This window comes from Camelus bactrianus, chromosome 1 (genome assembly GCF_048773025.1).
Source record: "Camelus bactrianus isolate YW-2024 breed Bactrian camel chromosome 1, ASM4877302v1, whole genome shotgun sequence".
NCBI classification, from domain to species: domain Eukaryota; kingdom Metazoa; phylum Chordata; class Mammalia; order Artiodactyla; family Camelidae; genus Camelus; species Camelus bactrianus.
This window is the reverse complement of record NC_133539.1, coordinates 67,001,285-67,024,931: the sequence shown is the minus strand read 5'-3', so window position 1 is coordinate 67,024,931 and position 23,647 is coordinate 67,001,285. Positions and strand designations below refer to the sequence as shown.

At 38.7% G+C, this 23,647-nt stretch overlaps 1 protein-coding gene across 8 annotated transcripts in view; it reads left to right on the top strand.

Moving 5' to 3' along the window:
• TP63 (tumor protein p63) overlaps nucleotides 1–23,647 on the top strand; it is a 208,512-nt gene that overhangs the window by 36,172 nt on the left and 148,693 nt on the right. The window contains exon 1 of one of the 8 annotated variants that reach the window (XM_074366029.1): nucleotides 2,946–2,965. The exons of the other annotated variants lie outside the window; for them this stretch is intronic. Within the exon in view, the coding sequence (XP_074222130.1) occupies nucleotides 2,961–2,965 (5 nt within the window). The 5' untranslated portion in view covers nucleotides 2,946–2,960. Of the gene's footprint in view, nucleotides 1–2,945; nucleotides 2,966–23,647 lie in introns of those variants that run through there. 8 annotated transcript variants of the gene reach the window in all.

Below are 23,647 nucleotides of genomic sequence, written 5' to 3'. Positions count from 1 at the left end.
TCAAATTTTCAGAAAACCATTTCCAGCAGTTCATCTTCTTGTTAAAGAAATATTTATACTGAATGGTTCCCTTGAGATAGTATCAACTACGTTATGGGATGGGGAATTGAAAAAGGAGAAAGTGGTGGCTATCAAAAACAGATGAGGCTGGTTTCTTTTCTAAACTTTTATATATTGTGTCTTTGTATTTTCATCAAGGTTTCATCCTTGGGTTTTTCATCTCCCGCGTGTTGGTAATCCTTGTCTTCTTTCCTCTATCTCACCACTCCCCTTGCCACAATGAGTAACCCAACAAGTTAGTGCCCTTAGAATGAGATGACATGGGTTTAAATTCAGGCTCTGCCACTGGCTAGTTCTGTGACCTTGGGAAATTTACCTTTTCTTTTCAGATTTCCAATCTCCTGGAAAACCTTTCAGTCAAATGAAATAAAATGCTTTCTATTATGTAGGTAAAAATCAACTATACATACAGAATCCAACAAAACTGGTGCTGAATAGGCAAAGTATGTGTTGACTTAATCTGCACATCTGCCATCAGTCTAATGAAGGTCAGGCTCTCCACGAGAATGGGGTTCTGGCTCTGCTATAACTTGTTGTTTATCATTGGACCAGTCACTCTCCTTCATCCCCCATCTCAGGACCTCTGTTTCTTTATCCAAAAGTTAGGGCCATTAAAGCAAGTAGTCTCACCTTTATTTCTAGCTCTAACATTCTGTGGTCTCTCCAGCTGTCAGTGAAGTCTCAGTGGACCTGTGAAAATTGTTGTTCCCCCACAACATGGAGGAACAACATGATTCCCCCACAGCCACAGCTGGGAGAACTTCCTATAGACATATTTCTTTGAATTGATCTTGGGTGATACCCTCACAGCCCAAGAACTGAGTTCCTCAAGAAGGAACCCAAACCTGGCTGGAATGAGGGGGAGTGAGGAATGAGGTCTTAAGACTGTTCCTGGCATGCTTAACTGTTCTGCTCTGTCCTCCTTCTCCTGTGTCCAGATCCACTCACTGTACTATTTTTATTGAATCCCTCTATTAGTGTAGTTTCCAATAATTACAGAACTATTTTTAGAGGTTAATTCTGTACGATCCCTTGCTATTTTCAACTAGAATTGGGACATATTTCCACATGTTTAAAGTTTGTCCCGATGATGTTTGCTTGACCAGACTCTTGAACCCAGTGTGGTGTTTAATAGAAAGTTAACTGGAGTCGGCAGTATTACTAATTTTCAGTCTCTGCTTCATCATAACAAGCAAATTACAAAGTGATTGAAATCATTTCCAGTATATTAATTCATATAACCTTCTCCTTAACTACCAGATGCACAGAAGCTTAACTAGCTATCCACTTCACCATAAGAATGTATTTCTAACACTAGTATTTGATTGATAAACACCAGCTATGATTTGATACTGTGGTGACTCAGTATTTAAAACCTTACTGAGTTCATCTCTATATACTAGCATTATCTTTTTTCCAGTTTTATTAAGATACAATTGACATGTAATAATTTACATGTTTAAGGTGTACAATATAATAATTTGATATATGTATTTATTGCTAAATGATCACCACAATAAGTTTAGTTAACATTTATCATCTAACGTAATTAGAAAAAAAATTTTTCCTTGTGATGAGAAATGTTAAGATCTACTCCCTTGGCCACTTTCAGATATACACAACGGTTTTCTTAGCTATAGTCATCATGTCGTTCATTACATCCCCAGAACTTATTTACTTTGTAACTGGATGTCTGTTCCTTTTGACCACTTTTACTCAACTCCCCACCTCCCACCCCCGACTCTGGCAACCACAAATCTGATCTCTTTTTCTATGAATTTGGGTTTTTTTTAAGTTGTTTCCTTAGGGACTTGACATTCACTTCAACAAATATAAAATACTTTTGAAAATGTGGAAGTATCCTTCCCATTTTGTATTGGGGTAGGAAAGGAGGCTGGAGACTGCATTCCAATGATTCTGAACTATTGAGTTGAATTCAAGTACCATCAATTAATTACCCAGTTGTCTGTTTTTTTTTTTTTTTTCCTTCTACAACAATGATGTAAAAAACTCCAGGATGACTAGATGTTAGTAGCTATACTTCATCAATATAGTTTTGAGTGAAATCTTTGAGTGAAATAGAAAAAAAAAAAAAGTAGTGTTGTATATATAAAAAATTCTAGAGTTGGCAAAACTATAAATCTGGACATTTTGACACAGCTTTATGCATACCTGCATTGATTGTATTGAAAGTCACCTATTTAAAATTTTAATGTTAAGTGGCTAATTAAGCTTGAGTTATGGCACCTTACAAAAATATTTACCAACGTGGATTTTAGCTACTAAAGGAATGTATTTTAAGTCATCCCAGCTTCAACAGTATCTGATTTTAGAAACAGAAGAGTTATGCGTGCTGATGCTGTCTGGTGACTAGGGAACACTTGTCTGATTGCAGGGCTGAGTAGATAAATCCCCTTGTACCTTTTAGAAGTCTTAGTCGCTTAATCTGCATGGACATTTGAAGTGTCTGGAGTGAGACTTGATAAAAGGTGGATCAACAGGTTATGCGGTAACTCGAGGTTAAATGCCTGCCCAGAGGCTCCTAAAGATGATTCTTTTGATTCTTCTAATTGAGGTTGTTAAACAGCAGCCATAGGAGAAGCACTGTGATGAGCGAAGACTAGCAGGATGGTTTTCTGATACGTCTCCATCTTAAGTAATACGGTCTTGATGAATAAAGGTGCCGTCATTCACAGATTTTGTTTCAATTAGCATGTATTGAACACCTCATCCTGGGTTGGGCACAGTGTTTGTGCTCTGTCTCATTTGGTTCTCACAACAGCACTGCTACTGAAGCTCTTTTATTATCTCAAAATTACAGATGAGAAATGGAAGCCCCACATGGTGAAGACCAATATGTAACATGGTGATTTTCTAGTTGCAAATGCAGGAATGCCAGTATGGGGTAAGTAGATAGATATCCTGGCTCAAATGTGGTATCACCATGGAGGACCAGAGATTCATGGGTATTACTGACTGGGCAGCCATGACACAATAACATGTCTTATGCCCCTTGATGTGGTCAGGGTAGATCTTCCACATTCATCTAATACTGATGTGCTCTACTGAAAAGAGCTGATCTACAGAGAACTGGAAGCAAGTCTTGTCTAGGAGCACTGACTTCCCCACTTCTTAAAGTTAAGGTAGTGAGTTCTTTTACACCCTCTAAATCTTCCAAGGATAATCTTAGGAAGGATTATGGTGATGGTAATGATCACATTATTCCATTCTAGGATCATAAGAAGGCTTGGGTCATATGACTGCATTCCAAATCTTTTTGACAGTTAATATAGCACCAACGTGATGTTACTAAATTGTGCTTAGGCAGATTACCAAGGTCCATCCAAACCAGAAATCCTGTGATTTGTGATTTCATAAAGGGTAGTTAAGATTGGTTTCCAAGTTTTCTACAAAGAGAGAGAAACTTTGAAACTAGATATTGGAACTATGTTTACAAATAGTGGGAAGATGAAGTATGGGGCTGTTATCTTTCCATGTCTTATGATAAAGTGAATTAAATAACAAAGGTTTTAAAGATGAGTCTAGTTTAAAACTGCTTGCTCCCTCTTGATGTTAGCTTATTAGCTGCCTAGAGTACATTATTCAATCTCTCCAGGACTCAGTTTCTTTAACTGTAAAAAAAAAAAAAAAAAAAAAAAAAAAAAAATGATAACATTGTATCTGTCTTATATGGTTAGTGTGAAGATTAAATGAGCAAATGTATATGAAAGTGTTTAGAGTCTAGCACAGAATAAGTCCCAGTAAATATGATCAATCACTAGTATCAGTATTGTATTGTACTTCAAGGAAGCCTTTGTGTTACAGGGAGATGACTCCAGTAGTTTCTTCTCAAGAGTTATGTGTGTCAAAAGGGAAGGAAGAAATTTGCCTATTTCTGTGAGGATCTGAAAGCTATGAAAATTCCTCTCTCAGGATTTCTACAAAGTTTGATAGATGAATGGCGAGTCTTTTAGAAAAGGGATAAAACAGAAATTTAAGTCAGGCATGTCCAGCATGAATGAGAGCTCAGGGAGAAGTCCAACTGATTATGGAAAACCATCTTTCAGGATGCCAGAGCTAAGGGTGTAAGACTGATCTGTAGTAACATGAGGATACACACACACACACACACACACACACACACACACACACACACATATATAATTTTTAAGCAAAGCAGGGAATGCGGTAGAAATAAAAACAGTAATTATTTAGATAATATTTACTCCTATGGAGAATAAAAATAAAAACAAAGCAAAACAAAACAAATCACAAATTCATACTGTCCAGTGGAAAAGCCTAGACTTATGCTTATTTACAGGGAGCCCAATCCCTGCTGTCACTTCCTAGATAATGAACTTGGTCGAACTGCTCACTGTCTCTACACTCATTTTCTTCTTCTGCCAAGTGGGGGTGATAATGCCTGGCCTACAGTCACGGTTGTTCAGTCCTGTTAGTTGCCTGCATTCTTTGAGTCTGAACTCCCTGTCTTGATTTGGTGCTAGGATTTTTTTCTTCTTCTTTTCTCATGCAGATCAACACCACATGCAGGATTTAGCCTTAATGATCTGAGTAAGTGGGCCTAATCCAAAGTTCTGTCTGTATGAAAACCTTCTTTGCAGGTTTGAAATTCCGGAGTACAAGGGCATTGTTTTATGGGGCATCCCTAATAGTTTAGGGTTGGCTAAAGAAAGCTCCTCAAATTAGCCCTGGGGACTTTTGCTCGAGGATTAATCTTGCCATGTGGCCTTTGGGAGTTCCTTGGAACTGGAGCTGCATTAGTGGGTTGGTTGCTAAGCTTCCAATGGGCTTCTTGTTGTTTTAGTAGCTTCCCTGGAAGAATTAAAGGTTTTAACACAATGTGAAACATCAGACAGAAACTGTAGGGAAGATTTATTGACAATGAATCTCAACTTTCTGAAAGTTCACTTGAAACCAACTTCCTTCTCAGTCAAAATGATTCAGATCTGAAACCCTCCGGGGGCCTCTCGGGGACTTTAGAGCATTAGGGAGCTTTTTAGTTGCTGTCATAGATTATCTCTCCATTGTTTCTTGACTTGTTGAGGGGAGATTTGATTGGTACGTCGGCTTTTCCCTAGGGCCTTAAATTCTTCTCCCATTCAGAAGATAAGTAGGACTCCAGGATGCATTCCACAAAGGCTTCTCCCCTGCGTGGATCCCAAGGCAACCAGCCCGAGCTGTGCCAAGGGTCTAAGGAGCAGGGCAGATGTCACAGGGAAAGAGCCAAAGGAAAAAGACCAGGCTGAGTGGTGCTGGGCGTTGCTGTGGCTGCCACTCTGTTTTTAGCTAAGCACAGAATCAAGACTGAGTGGAGAGAGCGAAACACACAGACTTGAATTTGAGTCTTTGCTCTGTCACTGGAAACGTGATCTTGCAAAACTTAAACTTCTGTCATGCTTCTTTGCCTCTTCCATAAAGTGCGCTGAGTAATTTCTGTCTTGAAATGTTATTGATATTATCAGAAATAATACAGGTATGAAGGAATAGTAGGAAGCGGACAAGTCACGTCATTACCACCAGGTGCGGAGCACTGACTCAGGCAGTGTGTGCCGGCATTGTCGCCTTGCTCCATGTGTATTTTCACATCTCAGCTTCTTGAAATCTACAAAGTGGGTGTCTCATTTTGCAGATGAGAAGCGCTAGAATTGGTGAGGTTAAGTAACTTTTTTCCACCCGGCTGTTGAGTGGTGCCACCAGAACTGGCAACAGGACTGACTCACAAACCCCTCTCACTGCTGCTGCTTGCCTGGGGCTCAAACCAAAGTTCTGTCTCTATGACAAGGAAAAGAATAGGCGAGTGGCTGCCCATCTGAGCAGGGTTTGCGTGAGATGTGAAAGGAGGGATAGAGGGCCGAGTTGTTTAAGGGCTTTAAATAAAAGTCATTTTCAGAAAGCCAGTTCCTTACGTCTTGATGCCAGGAAGAGTCAGGAAGTGCACCAACGCTGTCTAGTTTGGTCACACAGTGACCATGACTTATCCAGAGTCACATAGGTCAGTTGTTGGGAGTAACTATATATTTTAGGACTTTGAGACATGAAAAGTGGGGACCATGAAATCAAACAGATGTAGGTCGCATGTCTCAGTAAGTGTTAAGGACTTCCGTTCTAGTTAGTGTGCAATATATATGTCTTCAAATAATCAGTATTAAGTCAAAATGAATCATTCTGTAAAATGATTCCATATAGTGACATTCTAATTTGTAACAGGAATGTCAAAACCACAGGAGTGGTATCACTGTTTCTAAGGGGTTGGATTTACGAATTTCTGCATATTTCCACTGAAGAAAAGAAGTAACTGCAAGGCACTGCTGGGGAGTTTTTTTTAAAAAAAAAAAAAAAACCCTATGCCTTGCGAATAAACAAACAATGAATTTGCTCTGATCTCAATCACTGCAGCCTTGAGCAAGGAAGTGTCCCTCTGTGGGGTCTCAGTTTTGTTACTGATGGAAAGAGAGGGTTAGTTGGTCTATTTTTTATCTCCCTTCCTCCTTACTTCTGAACTTTTCTTTTTCAAATGAAATTTGACTGGAAAACAAAAAGACAACTTAAACAAAAACAAGCTGAAACGCTACTGTTGATGAGATGGGGGAGAGAAACACAGATGAGAAAGCATTGGACAAGATTATTACTAAGGCCTTTTGCCCTCTAACATTCTACAATCTGTTAACCTAGGAGGTTCCAATCCTGGCTACACATTAGAATTGCCTGGGGAGTTTGTGAAAAATACTGATGCCCTGACCCAACCTCTAAAGATTCTGATTTAATAATTTAATACACCTGGTGGGGGGGGTTGTGCACTGGTTTATATACATTTATATATGCGTGATATATATATTTGATTTAGATATATACACACAGACACATACACACACACACACATTTTTTCACAGCTTTCCCAATGATTCTAATATGCATACAGGAGTTAAACAAACATATTAATTCTCAGACATACCCGTTCTGCACAATCTCCCCATATGAATTTTTAAGATTAAATATTTAAGTACTTAGCATATTTCGATAAAATGACTGGAAACATTTCAACATTTGTATACTTTTGAAAGACATTCTTATAGGGCAATTGACTGTCTTAATCTCCTAGAAACTTCTGACACACACACACACACACACACACACACACACACACACATCTGTATTTGTATATAAAAGAAAAAATATGTATGTATTTACTTCAGTGTTCTCTTCTTCATTCTTCCCTTGCTGTCGGTGTTACCTAACACGTGTCACCTCTATAATTGATGTTTCACCTGAGCACAGAACTGCTGTTCGCGCCCAGAGGGGCCATGCCTCCCATCCTTGAGTTAAATCAGAACCTCTAGTGGGCTTGGAGAGCTTGTTGAGTTCATAAAAACAGATATAAGACAGAATTTTGTGTCTGGAAAATTGAAAAGGAGCCTACTGATTTCAAGACCCTGGGTAAAGGAAAATCCTCTTGGGGGTACATCGGATTCTCCAGGCATGTGGAAGATTTTTTGTATGCCAAAAGGTATAAAGGAACACTGGTTTAGATCTGAAAGGAGACCATTTGCCACTTTAAATTGCTCACATCAGGGAGCACATATTGGTCTGCTGTAGCTAACGTTATCCTGGCAAGAAAATAGACCCGTTTGCCACTGTGACCTTAGCCCTCCTATCTTCTGTCTGTGGGCCCTCAGCTTCTTGTGACATCCAGCCACACATCTGATGCTGGTGTACTTCTCAGCCATCCAACGCCAATACATCAGATCCAGGATTACCTAGATCCTACACATCAGCCAGGTGGAAGGGAAAGCTCTCTAAGACCAAGGAACATAGGTTACCACTAGCTTTGATCAAACCGATAAGATAGGGCCAGAGAGAGGGCTTGAAACATTGCCTAAAGCAGCAGCAGCCCTGACACCAGACCTCTGCTGCTAAAACAGGACCCCAAAGAGGCCCCCGGAAGGAATCACTCTCCACATACTGCGTAATTTCTTGTACACACAGAAAGATCCACAAACTGTACATAATGTCTCACTTCATTTTGTTTCCTTATGATTCCTTGAAAGTACTCTCTTGCTGGCCCACTTTCATAAGATTTTATCGATATAGAAGTGGGTGAAGCATTTTAGCTTTGCTGATAATTGTTGTCAACATTGATCACATTTTAGAACCATACTGTGATCATTTTTAATAGCACAGTTTTATAATATCAGCTAAAAACAGATTTTTAAAAAAGCCTCTATGTTTTATCACTCCAGCAAATTAAACATTTCTATTTTCCAGTTCCCTTCCAATATCTAGTTAGATGCTTGCATAATATTTGAATAGCTGTAACCACAACACAGATAACACTGTATAACTTAAATGTATCATATATGCATTTTCCTGAATTTGCCACAGTGATCATTTTAAGGACTGAATATAATTTTACTGTGTAGATTTGCCAGCATATACACTAAATACCAGTCTTATATGTTGATTTTAGGTGAGATACATACTTTTTGCTAATATTAACAATTCTGTAGTCATGATCTATATACATTCATACATTCATGTATTTTCCTTGTTTTGAAAATTTTTCTTTGGAAATAACCTCAGGTGTAGGTTTGCTGTGTCAGAGGGTAAGGATGTATTTATGCTATAGCATATGTAAATTTTTGCTCTTTTACATATTTCATAGCACAACCTTGTTAGGCAAATGCCACTAATTTGAAATTTAGATTATTATCCTGGAAAATGATTACTCTTTAAAGACATAATAGTGTTCTAAATACAAATACTAATATCGTAAGTATTATAAGAACTTATAAATTACAAATCTGAAATGCAAATCAAAACCATGAGATATTACCCCACCTCTGATAGAATGGCTATTATATAAACAATAAGACGTAGTAAGTGTTGGCAAAGATGTGGAGAAAAGGGAACCCTTGTGCACTATTGGTGGGAATGCAAGTTGGTGCAGCCACAATGGAAAACAGTATGGAAGTTCCCCCCAAAATTAAAAATAGAATTACCATAAGATCCAGCAATTCTACTCCTAGACATTTATCCAAAGAAAATGAAAACACTAACTTGAAAAGATGTATCACTCCCATGTTTATTGCAGCATTTTTTAAAATAGCCAAGATATGGAAACAACCAAAGTGTCCATCAACAGGTGGATGAATGGATAAAGAAAACACACACACAATGGAATATTACTCAGCCATAAAAAAGAATGGAATCTTGTTATTTGTGACAACATGGATAGACCTTGAGCACATTATGCTAAGTGAAATAAGTCAGACCGAGAAAGACAAATGGTGTAGGCTCTAAAAACAAAAACAAAAACAAATAAACAAAAGCTCTCAGACACAGAGAACAGATTTATGGTTACCAGAGAAGAAGAGTAGGAGAGGGGAAAAGGATGAAGGGATTCAAAAGGTACAAACTTTCAGTTATAAAATAAATAAGCTATGGGGATGTAATGTATTGCATGGCAACTATAGTTAATAATACTGCATTACATATTTGAAAGTTGGTAAGAGAGTAAACCTTAAAATTTTCATCACAAAGGAAAACAATCCTGTAACTATGTATGGTGATGGATTACTGTTGTAGTGGTCATTTTGCAGGATACACCAATATCAAATCATTATGTTGCACAGGTGAAACTAATTAATATATGCCAATTACACCTCATTAAAACATTTTTAAAAATAAGTAAAGCAAATTTAAAGCCTATATTTAAAACTTTCATGAGTTGTACTGTGCTTATATAAGTAGAAATTTATTGCTAATTAAAAATGGACCTTAACTATTCTTTAGAGTAGCCTTTCAATCTTTTTTATCACTAGCCCATAACAGAAATATGCTGTTTATGTAGCGTGTATGCTCTGTGCACACACACACACATACACACATAGACACATCAATATCTGTAAGTTGAACCAAAAAATTTCATGAAACAATCCTCACCCAGACTACATGCAGTGGGATCTGGTGTACCTGTTCCATTGTGATTTATTTCATTCCAGAATCATCTACTGTGTGCTTTCATTCTCTCTCCTTCTCTTGTTCTTTCCTTAAGCCAGCTGTAGCCCATTACATTGGTTTCATGCTCTCAATTAGCAGACCAATAAATACTCTTTGAAAGCTGCCTTGCCAATATGCATTATGTAGAACTTAAAAATGATCTACCAACATTGAATTCATATAACTACATGTACTGTCTTTTAACCACAATCTATCTTTCAGTTTCCTTTTTTGTTCATTTAGCTGGAATCCGATTTTTGGTTCTGTCACCTGTACATTTTATACCAAAATCTAAACTCTGACTCATGGCATATAACAGCATTCCATGTGGCTGCTTAATTTCTTCTCTGGCTTGAATAAATCTAATCTCTGAGGAAACATTCAATGGCATATGCTTACTAAGGTATGTTATGCCAAAGTAGCTAGTATGCCTGACATAAAGGAGACATTCAAAGCATGTTTGCTGACCACAAATGAACAGATTATAAAGGGGAGCATAAAGAATACTTATGATTTTTTTTCTTAGTGAAGTGGTGGATTGCATGCTTAGCATGCACAAGGTCCTGGGTTCAAGCCCCAGTTCCTCCATTAAAAAAATAAATAAATAAATAAGCCTAAATACCCCTCAAAACATAAACAAACAAACAAACAAACAAACAAAATTACCTCACCTACCCACAAAAAAAAGAGTAAGAATATTTGCAGTAGGCTGGCGAAAGGCTTAAATCCCCAGACCACCTGGCACTCAGAGATGCAGATTTAGTCATTGACTCCTTCGTTACCACTACTTTAGTAGACTACCGTGAGCATTGCTTAAACTCCGAGAAAGTAGCATACTATGCAAGAAATAATAGTCACTTATTAAAATATTCAAAAATATAATTACTACTTGTAGACTTCTTTTTACCCACAAATTGCTCTATGGCTCAGAGATACCGATAGAACAGTGGTTATGAACCTTTCCATTGTTCAAGAAATTGTAGAGTGCCAACCAATCTTTTTCACATATTCCTACAAAAGCAATCTCTCACATATGCAGAACGTGTTACTACAGTATGTCTTACCACATATCCCCATGGAGTCACATGTCCCCATGTAGTTATTTACTGTTCACCTTTGTTTCTCCTTTCTTCCTTTATGTCCGTTTTAACCCATGATGGTGTAGTGCATTATTTATCTTGTACATTATTTAAATTTAAAACTTAGCTGAAATATAGATTTTTTTCCCCCACTTGATTAAGTCGGTAATTATTATTTGGCTTTATTGAAAACAAGGAAGAAACAATATTATATAAACTACTACTTTCCTCTTTTTGGTAGGATTTACATGTGCTTTTGTAACAAATTATTGTGATATTTTCCTACTTTCAATCAAAGTAGCCTTTTTTAATTCCCAAAGAGTTGAATTCATAAGTTAGTTATAGCTTTGCTTTACAAGACTTTAGCAAACATCAAGATTATATTTCTATCTAAGCTTTTCATTATTCTTTTGTCTTAATTTTTTTTTCTTTTTCCATTATAGGGACAAAATCTAAAACTGAAGTATAATGTTAAAACTTTAATTTGTCTTTATTTTAAATCACTCTTTACTTAATGTAGCTTTATGTTATTTATTCTTAATGGAAAAAGTAGCAAACAGAACATTGATTTTTTTAGTGTTGTTGATGTTTTATTTGAGAATTACAGTTGCTTTTTTGTTTGAGACGTCTTTAGTAAATATTTTTGTGGATCACTGACTTTGTCATTGATTTACAACTCCAAAGAGGATACTCTGAGGCCACATAATAAAGGGAAAGCTACAGTGAGAGGTCACATAACTCAAGGATTGTAGTTCTCCTTTAAAGGTTTGGGCCTTACAACTTAACCTCTGTTCCCATTTTCTTTATCCCCACGATGGATAAAGAAAATGTGACCTTGCTTATATTTTATAGGAATATTTTGGAAATGAATAAACATATATGTCAATAAGTGCTTTGAATTCTTGAAATAAAGGCAGTTATCATATCATTAACTTAGTAACAGCAAGAAGAATGGGTTGAGTGACACTTGGATATCAATACTTACTTGAGTCTACTATGTTTTAAAAAGTGTCTATATACAGTACTAACGTCATGGAGATCTGTGTGTGTGTTGGGAAAAAGTGGTGCAGGAGGAAAGTAAAAGAGAAAACATACACCGAGTCTCTCTATGTGCCAGACCTTATAAATACACTTTCTCAGATAATTCTCCCAACCACCCCGCTGAGTATATACCATTATCCCCATGTTGTAGAGGATGAAAATGCTCCTATGCTCATGTCTCCCAATTGATGAGTTCCTAAGCTAGGATTTGAACCCAACTATAAACTTCAGCTCTGCCGGACATAAGATTTCTCAACTTTCTTTTCTTTCTTCCTTTTTATTTTTAAAGCATTTTTAATGACTCTTTTTTTTTGAAGCAGTCTAGTTTTATTTTATTTTGGAGGAGGGGAGAAGCAATTAGGTTTGTTTATTTATTTGTTTATTTATCTATTTATTTATTGGTGGTACTGGGGATTGAATCCAGGACCTCATGCATGCTAGGCATGCACTCTACCATTGAGCTATACTCTTCCCCCCAAGATTTCTCAACTTTCAAATTGCTTTGGAAACTTCTGTTTACAGCTAAAATAGGAAAGGGTAGGGCTAATTTAATTAAAAGAAATAATTCATAATATTACCCAAAGAGATGTCTTTTTTAGCTTCCCTCAATGTTTCCATTACCATTTTAGTTGAAGATGTGGATCATGTCTTAATTTATCTTGCTGCTTTGCCCAACTCTTGTCCCTGGCCTTACAAAAATATACTCGCTAAACATGAGTTAAAGGGCAGGACTTCTACTGCGATTTCTCTGCTTGGTTATTTCTGTCATTAAAATGGTCATTTCAGAGAGGGACAAGAGGTTGAGCTAGAGGAGAGTGAGGGAAGGAGGGGCGGGTTGACGGAGTTAGGGAAATTCCAGATGACACAGATCGCCAGATTTCCTGCTGGTCCTCTATTGCCAAACTCTGTCTCCTGCTCTTCTTACACAGCTGTGTGCTTCATTAAATAGTGATGTCTACAAATCACAGCAGTGTTAAAATGCAGAGCAGGGGGAATTCCTGTACACTGGATGCTGCCAAGTTCCTAGAGTTTTAACAGCACTTCAGACTGCCTCCCTCCCCTCCAAAAACTATAAATAAGTTCAATATCAAGAGTGTACTCATCAATGATAGGGCCTCTCTGTTCTCTTGGAGACCTGGAAACATTACGTAGACACATCAGTAAAGGTGCCCACGTTTAAGGCAACCTAGTATGGACCTTATGTTGTCAGAGATAAGACTCTTGACCTTGAGGTTGCTGTTTGTCTTCTAGTTGAGTCAGGGACCATTGCCTTATCATTTGAAACAGATTCTCCCATCCACGGTTTGGGTGTAGTGTTTTCCAGAAACCTGCCTTATGGGATTTTGTGCCAAGAACCCAGTTGCCACTGCTCAGAGGAGGGATAAAAGGGACATGGGTTTAAGTCAACACTGTACATTGAGAGGTTACTTGTGCAAGGCACTATGCTGCAGGAAGTCGAGGAGGACAGTGGAAGCAGGAAAAGGCTACTATACACTAAGAGGGCTAGTACAAGGTAAGCTCTGATGAGTGGTATCCTAGAGATTTTAAAGAGACACAATGGGCATATTCGGGGAGAAATGCAAATTTCACCTGCATGGATTGGATAAGTTTCCAGGGAGAGGTAACACTGGCTCCATCCAGGCTTTGAAAGATAAAGATGGAGGTACTTCCAAAGGAGAAAAAAAAAATGTACACAAAGGTACAGAGAATGGAATTCAGTTGATTATGAGAATCACGTGTTGCCTTGTGTCTAAGTGGCAGCATTATAACTGCATTGCAATACACACAGGACTGTTGGTCTGGTGATGACAACAAATCACGTGGTGGCCTCATGCAGGCATATTGTCTCCAGTCAGGCCCACCTACATCTTAGCTTACATCAGCTGGATTCTTACATTGATGTTATGTGCCTCGCACATGGGGATATTTGAATTTGTGACCCCTGGGGCTTGAATAAAGAGTACGAGAGAGAGAGGTGGTTCAATGGAGCTTCAGTAATAGGAGGTTATTGCTGTGGCTGTTGGTGGATGGACAGAGGAAGAGAAGGAGTATGAAGGATCAAAGTGGAGAGGGTCTGGAGGCCCCTGGAAGAAAAGTAGTAGCTAGCCGGTAGGAAGAACTTAAGTCTACCCTTCTCTAGCGAGTTCAGTACCCCAACCAGACAAGGAAAACAGAACAATCCAAGGTAATTGTATTTACTGAGTACATACTTGCCCCAACACTATAATAAGCACAGTGGTGGATATGGAGATACAATAATACACTGCCCCTGTCTTCAACTACAAGGAGCAGAGATACGTAAGCAACTATTGCACAAGACAGAATTCATTAAGAGCTAGCAGTTTGCCATGGAAGTATGGAGGAAGACAGATTTATTTTGACTACAGAAGGACAAGAAACATTGCCGAAGAATGATATTTGAGGTGAGATGTAAAGATTTGCTAGGTTGTTGATTAGTAAGCAAATGGGGGAAAGTATTTTTGATTGAAAGAAAGAGTAAGCAAAGAGACAGGCTATAAAATGCAAGGGCTGTTTCAGAAATTAAGACTAGGACATGAATTATACTTTGTTATGAGATGAGATGAGAGTCAGATTTTCAAGCATCTTAAAGCCATTCCACTGAGTTTGGACTTCCATTGATCAGGGGCCATTGAAGATATCTGAGATGGGACGTGACACAGTCAGGTCTTTGTATAAAATCGGGGGTGCTGGGGTGCTGTTATTGCCACATCTTATATCTCCAAGTAAGAGCTGGGCTTGTCTGAGAATTTCCCAGACCACCACAGCATAGGGAGATAGGTCAGGATTGGAATGACTGATTACTTGGCTTGAGGGTCAGATATATATCGAGATGCACAAATCTAGCTGTTAATATAGATTTGATGTCTGCTCCCTATCCAACCACCCCTGCTTCTGTGGGCTCTCATAGCATTTGATTTATTCTCTTCTATTTCTGGCTTTTAACATACTGCCTGGTAATAGGTACTCAGTAAATGTTTGCTGAATGAACAAACTACTAACTTGTTTTAACAAGTGAGGAAGAACCTGGTTATCAGAGCTTGAGTAAACAATCTGTACACGAGCATCTGGTTTTGAGGAGAACAGAAGACGAGCCTTTGGTTCTTCTCCTTTTGGCCTTGAGTACTTAGATAAATCACTCATTTCCCGGGGTGAGTCTCCTTCATTGGAAACAAGTTGATTGTATCCAAAATAACCAGGGAACATTCTTACTGTGCTTTACCCTCAGTGACTGATCCAGTTACAGCTTCCGAAAGTCAAGCTCCACATCTCCCTGATTTGTTTCCCTTTTGAAAGGATCAGAGTTTGAAGGCTATCATAAAATGACTCAATATATTTTTTAGAATGCTCTTACAAATGCCAAGTATGAACAGTTAGAAATTACAATTTCATAGCTAGACCTAGTTGTCTGAGGCAACTATTAAATTCCTAATATTATATTGGGCATATATTACCTGGAAAAATTGTATACCCTCTTTCCTAATTGCAATTGATACTTTCATAACATTTGAATATTATGTTAATAAATAATTCAATAATAATATTAGAAGTGCAAATCAATTTCTAAGTCTTTTAAGAAATATTACAGAAAACAAATCTGGAAATATTTGATCAAGTGGAAAGTTTTTGTCCACTATGGAAAGAGCAGTTACAGCCTAGGCTTCATTCTAGATGAAGTATGTTTTTAATAGTTCCCATTTTTGCTTAGCACATCTGAAAAAGCAACGTGGGTAAAGTTGGGTTTCCAACTCTCTATGTTATAATGTTGTTACCTGCAGGCACATTAAAAATACCACTTAAATGGAAGTGTGTGTGTGTGTATGAGAGAGAGAGACAGACAGACAGACAGACAGACAGACATGACTTCATAAGTTGGAATATGGAAAAGCTGCTAAAAAATTCGTAAGTGTTCTCCCTTCAAGTTTTAGTCTCCTCTTTTCTCTGCTGTGTCGTTGTGAAAGGTGGCCATGTTCCCAGTGTTCTCTCCCAAACCTGGTGCTCTGCTTGTCCTGAAAGTTTGCAGAGACACATGCAAAGACTCAGCTCTGGTCCCTTCAAATACTGTAGGCTTTTTGCTCAAGCCCCAGAATATACCAGAGAAGAATGCATCATTCAAAGGATAGGCACAGAAAAAAAAAAAAGAAATCTTGCTTTGTCAGAGATTTGATAAGGTTTGCATTTATAATCAAGTGCTGGAGATTCTGTACATGTTAGTGCTGGTCGAGTGACTTCTCTTGTGTCTCAGAGACCTCAATTTTGAGATTTCTCTCTCTCCTTGGGATGTACCACCGTCTTTGACAGATTCCCCTTGGTTGGGGATCCTCCTTGTATCTTTCCAAAGTACTCTCAGAAATGAGAGGCCACTTCATAGGAGCATGAGAGAAAAGGGTAAATCAATGTCAAAGATTCATTCAGCATGCTTCTCAGAATCAACAAATCAACTTTACACACAGCCACACACCCTCCTAAATTTATATAAAAGCATTTTTTTGAAAGTGCTGTCTAAAAACCAAAACCAAAAAGAAAAAAAAAATCCAAGAAAGATTGTTTGGCGTGTGTTCACCAAACTGTTCTGTATTCCTTTGGGGCACAGTTGAATGTGTGTTCCAGCTTTTCCTAAAGTTAGATGTGACCGCGTGACTTGGTTCTACCAGTGCAACAGGGGCGGGGGTGCCGCATGTTACTTCTGCACTTTCTAAGGTGACCTGAAGATGCTGAGCTTGCTCTCTCCTCTCCCCTCCCCTCTCCTTCCTTCCCCTCCCCTCCCCTTCCCTCCCCTCCCCTCCTCTCTTCACTTCTAGGCTGGTTAGGGAGAACCCAGAGGGAGTATTTGAGCCCTAGAGGATAGCCTGGCTACTAGATGGAAGAATGCTAGATCTCTGTCTAGAGCTGGCAGTAAAGCTGCACAAGAGAGTTTCCTGGAAGAAAATACCCTCCTAAGACTGTGTAGTGAGAAAGTTTGATTGCAGCATTTGTTGTGAGATTATGGCATTTATTTTTCACTGTAGTTAGTTTTTACCTTAGAACAAAGACCATGTAGGGAACATTCTGGTCAGCTAAAAGATGAAGTTCTCAGGGAGGTTACCTTTGGTCTCTCTGTGAATGTGCTACTTTTGTTCTTCTGGGGAATAGGCCTTAATTAATACAAAGACCTGCTATGTATGTACATGTCAGCAAAAGAGGATTATAATTTCCTCCTGCCATTGATGGCAAATGATTCTACACCCTTAATAAGTCCACAAGGACCGAGTCTGACACCATCCCTGTGGTGGTTTGGGGTCCAGCCACCACTGTCTATAAATCTGGTGCTAAAAATTAGAGCAGTTAGCCATGTGAAGAATTTGGGTTCTGTACCTAAACCACAATTAGCCTTAATGGGGGATAGCAAAGATTTATCACTGTACAAATTTCTGTGCAGTGATTGGGTTTGTTTGTTTTTCTTTTGTTAAAAAAATCAAGAGACCATAAAATTGTCTGAGAAATAACTCTGTGTCTCTGTGAACACTGAGGCTCCCGGGAACTGAACCGTGCTTCTCAGTATAACCCCTGTGACTCATCACTCTCCGGAGGGTGAGGATTTAACGTTAGACCACAGTTTAGATCAGGGATAACCATCACCTACCTTTTATTGAGGACCTGCCAGTACCCTGCTAGACGTTTTACTCTGACAGCAATATAACACATTAGGTATCTGTATCCCTGTTCTCCAAATGAGGAAACTGAGGTTTAGAAAGCTTAAGTAACTTGCTCAAGGTCAACCATCTGTAGTGTGCTGAAATCAGGATTCTAAAATTCCTGTTCCTGATCAGGGCTCCAGTGTCCTGTTACGGACCTATGGACCTTTAGATTCTTTATCATTAATTGTATTGGATACCTCCCTTTTATGTATAATGCTCCTTTTTGTGAATATATTTTTATTCCCTCTTTTCTTGCCTGAGGTCAAACCCCAAGGAATATTTGTTCAAGGCCATTTTGTTATAATGAGTTTACATTATAAAGGATTTCTCAGCTTCTCAGTCACTGCATTTTGAATACATTATGAAAACACTGTTATCATTTGCACATTTTCTGTTCTCCTTTACTTATTTGAATTTTGAAAGATCATAGAAATGTTAACTCCTGATAACTTCCCCTTTTAAGAGATGGAATTTACCACTCTTTTTCACTCAATACCTACCTACACAGGAATGGTCTCATTAGAAAAGGAACTTTTTGGCTTTCACTAAATACAGTGGATGCAAGAAATCTATAGCTCTTCTTGTGACCAGACTGAGTAATTTTATGATAGCCTGGATTTTGCAGATAAACCTTTGAAAATGTCCCAAAATAAAGTAACAGTTATGTCATTCACATTTTTTTCCCATTGTGGCACTAATCTATTTTTCTGAAATTTTTCTTCAGTCCCTCTATCTACCATTCCACTTATCTCCTCTGAGAAAATGTCAGATCCCCAAGTATCATCAGATCTAATTCACAACATGGATTGCAGTAACTCCCTGAAACATAATTGTACACAAGTACAAACTAAACAAACGTGGACACAAACACAGTGTTTTCTGCCCTAAAGCTGCTCCCATGTTCAGGCATCTCTGAAATTAAATAGTTACTGCAACTATTTGATAACCTTCTTAACACAAAAAATACGTAGTATTATTTGGATCGATTATGGAGATTATCATAATAAATAATAGACTAAATACCACCTTTCCCAGGGGACAAATTCTGTATTCATCTGAGACAGGGTGCCATGTAATACCTCTGACAAAGGTAATAACTTTGAAGAATAAATCGTTTTTTGATAACAAGATGTAAGGAACACAACTACAGATAGCAGTTGACTGCTCCCAGAAGGATCTGGATGGGAAGGGAAGTGAAAAAAGATATACCATTTTCTATAGCTTTTTAAATACACATGTGCTGAATTTAAGTTTTTCTAAGCTCAATACACTAGTAACATGGCCTCACAAGCCTGCAGGTCACAGGGAATATCTGAAATCAGGGTCACAAATATCCCGGTTAAACAAGGTTGGTCTCATTAATCAAAAGTAATCCTGCATGTCCAATTCCTAAGCTGTTTATTGCATCCATAAAATCTGGGAATTAGGCCTGAGGATATCTACTCTGCACTGGATCAGCCCCTTGCTTTACAGCAGTTTTCTTTTTTCTTTTCTTTTTTTTTTTTTTGTTAGCCTAAAATTGGCTAACAGATTGGATCCAGCCTCCAAAAGTCAATCTCTATAGCTTAGAAAGGGAAGACAGAGAGTTAGCAGCAAAAGGGAACACATTATATGCAAGGGATAGAATTAAAGAATGTGTTAATGTGGAAAAGGAGAACGCTGTTTGTGATCTGCTGTTGCCCTGGGCTCCAGGAAGCTGACATCAAAAATTGTTAAAGGCAGATAACAACATAGGGAATCATCTGATGGGCGGGAATGCATGTTGGAAACACAGGAAGTGCTATCTGTAACAGAATAAACTACAAGGATCTGTCTTAAACATCTACTAGAGATGAATAAACTTCAAAAACATTGATTTCCAAGCATCTGGATGAGCTTTCCAGGAACAACCTGGCAGTGGCCAGAGAGCCAAGACTGAAGAAAAGGACACAAACTCCAGGAATGGGAGTGATCTTATGTTTATTTTAGAATAAAATGTTTACAGGGAAAAATAAACCTGAGAATACTGAGTCAATAACATTAAACAGGCTAAGAACGAAGACCCTTGCCTTATCATTGAGAAATCTTGCAGATACTAACTACAATATATAAAACAGATGAAAAGCAAGGTCCTACTGCATAGCACAGGGAACTATATCAAATACCTTGTGAAAGCCTTTAATGAAAAAGAATATGGAAAGGAATATATATATATTATAAAATATATATATATATATATAAAATATATATATAATATATATATATATATAAAATATATATATATAAAATATATATATAACTAAATCACTATGATGTACACCAGAAACCAATACAACATTGTAAACTGATTACAGTTTAATTTAAAAAAATTAAAAGCAAAAAAAAAAAAATCAATGGTGACTAGAGAAGATAACCATATAGCTAAAGAAACAACATTTTGAATGTAGCCAACTAATAGCGATTTGGTTTTCCATGGGAACAGAGAAACTATGAACGTGAGACTGAATGTGGAAATACTTCTGAAATTTACTTTGAATCACTTACATTAAAAAAAAAAAGATACCTTTGGAGAGGGATATATTTAACATAAATAGGAATATAGAGAGGATTTAGATGAACGAATACCTTTTACGGAAGTGTTCTAACGTGAGCAACTTGGATGTCTCTCAGCCACAGACACGATGGAGTGAGGAAGGGAAGATCTCTCCATTGCCAGAATGGAAGAGGATGGTCAGGAGAAGATATGGCAAAGATAGAATCTATAGACACAAGAGGGAGAGACCAGTGCGTAGAAAGCAGCGTTTAGAATTGGTTTGGTGGCACGGAGGGGACTTCTTCCTAAGGAAGTCACGCTACTCCTGGTAATCGCAACTTTCTAAAAAAAATGTATTGACGTGAAGTTAATTTACAATGTTAGCTTCAGGTGCACAGCAAAGTGATTCAGTTATACATATACATACATATCTATTTTCCTTTGAGATTCTTTTCCATTATAGGTTATTACAAGAAATTGAATATAGTGCCCTGTGCTGTACAGTAGGCCCTTATCTATTTTATATATATAGTAGTGTGTCTATTAATCCCCAACCCCTAGTGTTTCTCTCCCTGCCCTTTCTCTTATACATGTTTGTACGTCATCTAATTTAAAGCTAATATGTAGCCTTTGGAAGGGGAGATTAGCTTGTTCTGAGCTCTGCGCTTCCCATCTGTTGGTGCGCCTCCCTCAGGCCCGTCTGTTCTCCCTTGATTATGTGCCTAAACTTCACACTTTCGCGTGTGCTCCCTCACAGCTAATTTATCAGAAGTCTTGCTATATTCCCAGATCATTTTTATACACGTTCCACCTAACTGACGCATTTACCCAGTCTCTCCTTTATAATTTGAAATATTCACGATTATGCAGTTAAAATTTCATTTCTTTTCTTAAGGTCAGGGTCAGCAAACTTTTCTTGTGAAAGTTCAGACAGTAAAGGTCTCCAGCTTTGCAGGTTATATACCTCCTGTCATAACTTCTCAGCTCAGCCTCTGTGGCGTGACAGCTTCCGTAGATTGTACCAAAGCAGGGCCAAACTGGGTTTACAGAAACAGGTAACAGGAGTTTTTCTGGAGAGTAGCTTGTAGACTCCTGCTGTAGATAAGAGTCTTCCATTTTTCTTGAGAAAAAATTTCTTTTGCGAGTCTTCTTCTATGAAATTATGGCCTCTCCTTTTCTTACTACTTTTGAAGTATTTTCTGAAATGTAAATCTCTTTAATATGATCAGTTTTCATATACCTTTGAGTCTATGACCAGCCTGGGTTTGCTCTCTAAGTCGGATGGCATTTAAGCAGCACAGATCAGATAGGATTTAAAAGCATTGTGTTCATTTAATTTCAGTTTCAGTTTTTAAAATTCTCATTTAGTCTTTGTGTCTGGAAGGATCTTAAAAGAGACCCAATCCACAGCCTTGCATGACAAGTTCCTTTTTTCTTTACTCTTTCCCCTTGTTTCCACACACGTTACACTCTATTAATCTCTCCTCCACCAAACCCTGTCCCAAATCCCCCCACCCTAGCTAGCTCAGCCCACAGAGTTTTCATTTTGACCCTGTCGCCTCTGACTCAGAGCACTATTTTGCAGGCTGACTAACCCACCCTTGCTAAATTGGCCGGTTCTCCCCTTTTTCCCCTTCCTCCATTTCCAAATTCGGAAGTCAAGGAACCAGGGCAAAGGAGAGCAGTCTAGGTCAAAACCCATGAACATTCTTGATTTGATTTGATTTTTTTTACCCTGTCAAACATTACCTTTATAATTTTCATCAGCATTACTAGCTTCAGTGTATTTCAATTACTTGTAAAACACAGACACACCCTACCTAGAATGAAGATCATTGGAAGTGGCCTTAGGTGCCATTCTACCTTCAACTCCTTTAGACAGTGGTCTCTTCGTTAACGGACCGGAAGCTGGCAGGGAGGGGAAATGGGGATACCCCTGGCAAACACGTCTCTGCTCCACAGTCATCAGCCAGCACCTCCTAATAGAGCTGACTATCTCACACTAAGACAAAGCAGGCAAAAAAAAAAGCTCCCAGAGCCCATACTGCTGCCACTCTGTTACCACCTTCTGAGCATCATTGGACAGCTTGGTGCGGGGCAGGGTAAGAGAAGAGATTCTGTCCATAAACCAGGTTGGTCTCTCCGAGCCACCTTCAAAGAGGCAGGCTGCCTGCAGGAGGTGGGAGGCCCAGAGATAAAGAAGGCAATTGCTGTCAGAGGGGGCTGCTCTCAGAGGGCATTGAGAGGGAAGAGCTTTGTGGCGATTCAGAGGTCTGAGCTGAAGTCTGGGCAGCAGTCGTTGTTGGTATAGGTAGGGAATTTGAAGAAAGAAATCTTTGCAGCCCTGGTATTGGCTTGCAATGGGCAGTCTTCACCGGGGCTGAGGAATAGGTTTGCATAGATGCATTGTCTGGTGTCAGCTGAATGCAGAAAAACTGGGGCTGGTTGTGTAACAGCTGAAGAACAATAGGTTTGGGGCCTTAAAATAGTAGAATAATAAAATGGGAAAGAAGCTTAAGGAAGGAAGCTTAGTGATTATCTAGTAATCCTATAACCTTCTTTTACATAGAGGGGAAAATAAAGCCTCGAGAGGAAAAGGGGTTCCCCCCAGAGTTACCCAGCCAGTTAATCCACGGAGAAAAAGAATGTGCATCTTACCTTGAAGGGCTTTTTCCTCTGGATTGCTCTTCACAATGAGAAATATTCACTTGGTGTGGGATACAGTAGGAGCCTGGGGTTCTTCTGCGAAGGTGGGTACCAGGAAAGCTGAGTGATGCATCCTGCTTTAGAGGTTCAGCTAGAACTCCGGCTCCTAAAAAGGTTTCTCCAAACTTCCTTGTTTGCTTCACACGCCCGGACTTCCCTCCCTGGGAGTCCGGCTTAGCCAGCAGCCCAGGTGATTTTCATTTGCTTGTTTTCCCCACTTGAGAATCAAGATTCACCGGAGATAGATGCCAGTGGTTCCTTAACCATGCCTCACGTGAGCAACTCTCATGGAACTTCTGACTTTTTAAATAATACTTCTGCCCAGATTCCACTCCTCAAAACACCGGTTTAATTGGTTTGTCGTAGTGCCCCTCGATTGGTATTTTAAGCATCTCATGTCTTCTAATGTGTAATCAGGTTGGAGAAAATGCAAGACTAAAAGAAGCCTGACAGTCTAGGCCTGGGATGGATGAGAGAACACAGGTGGAGAGGGAGGAGGGCAGTTTGGAGGGATATTACTGAGGGTGAATTGGGCC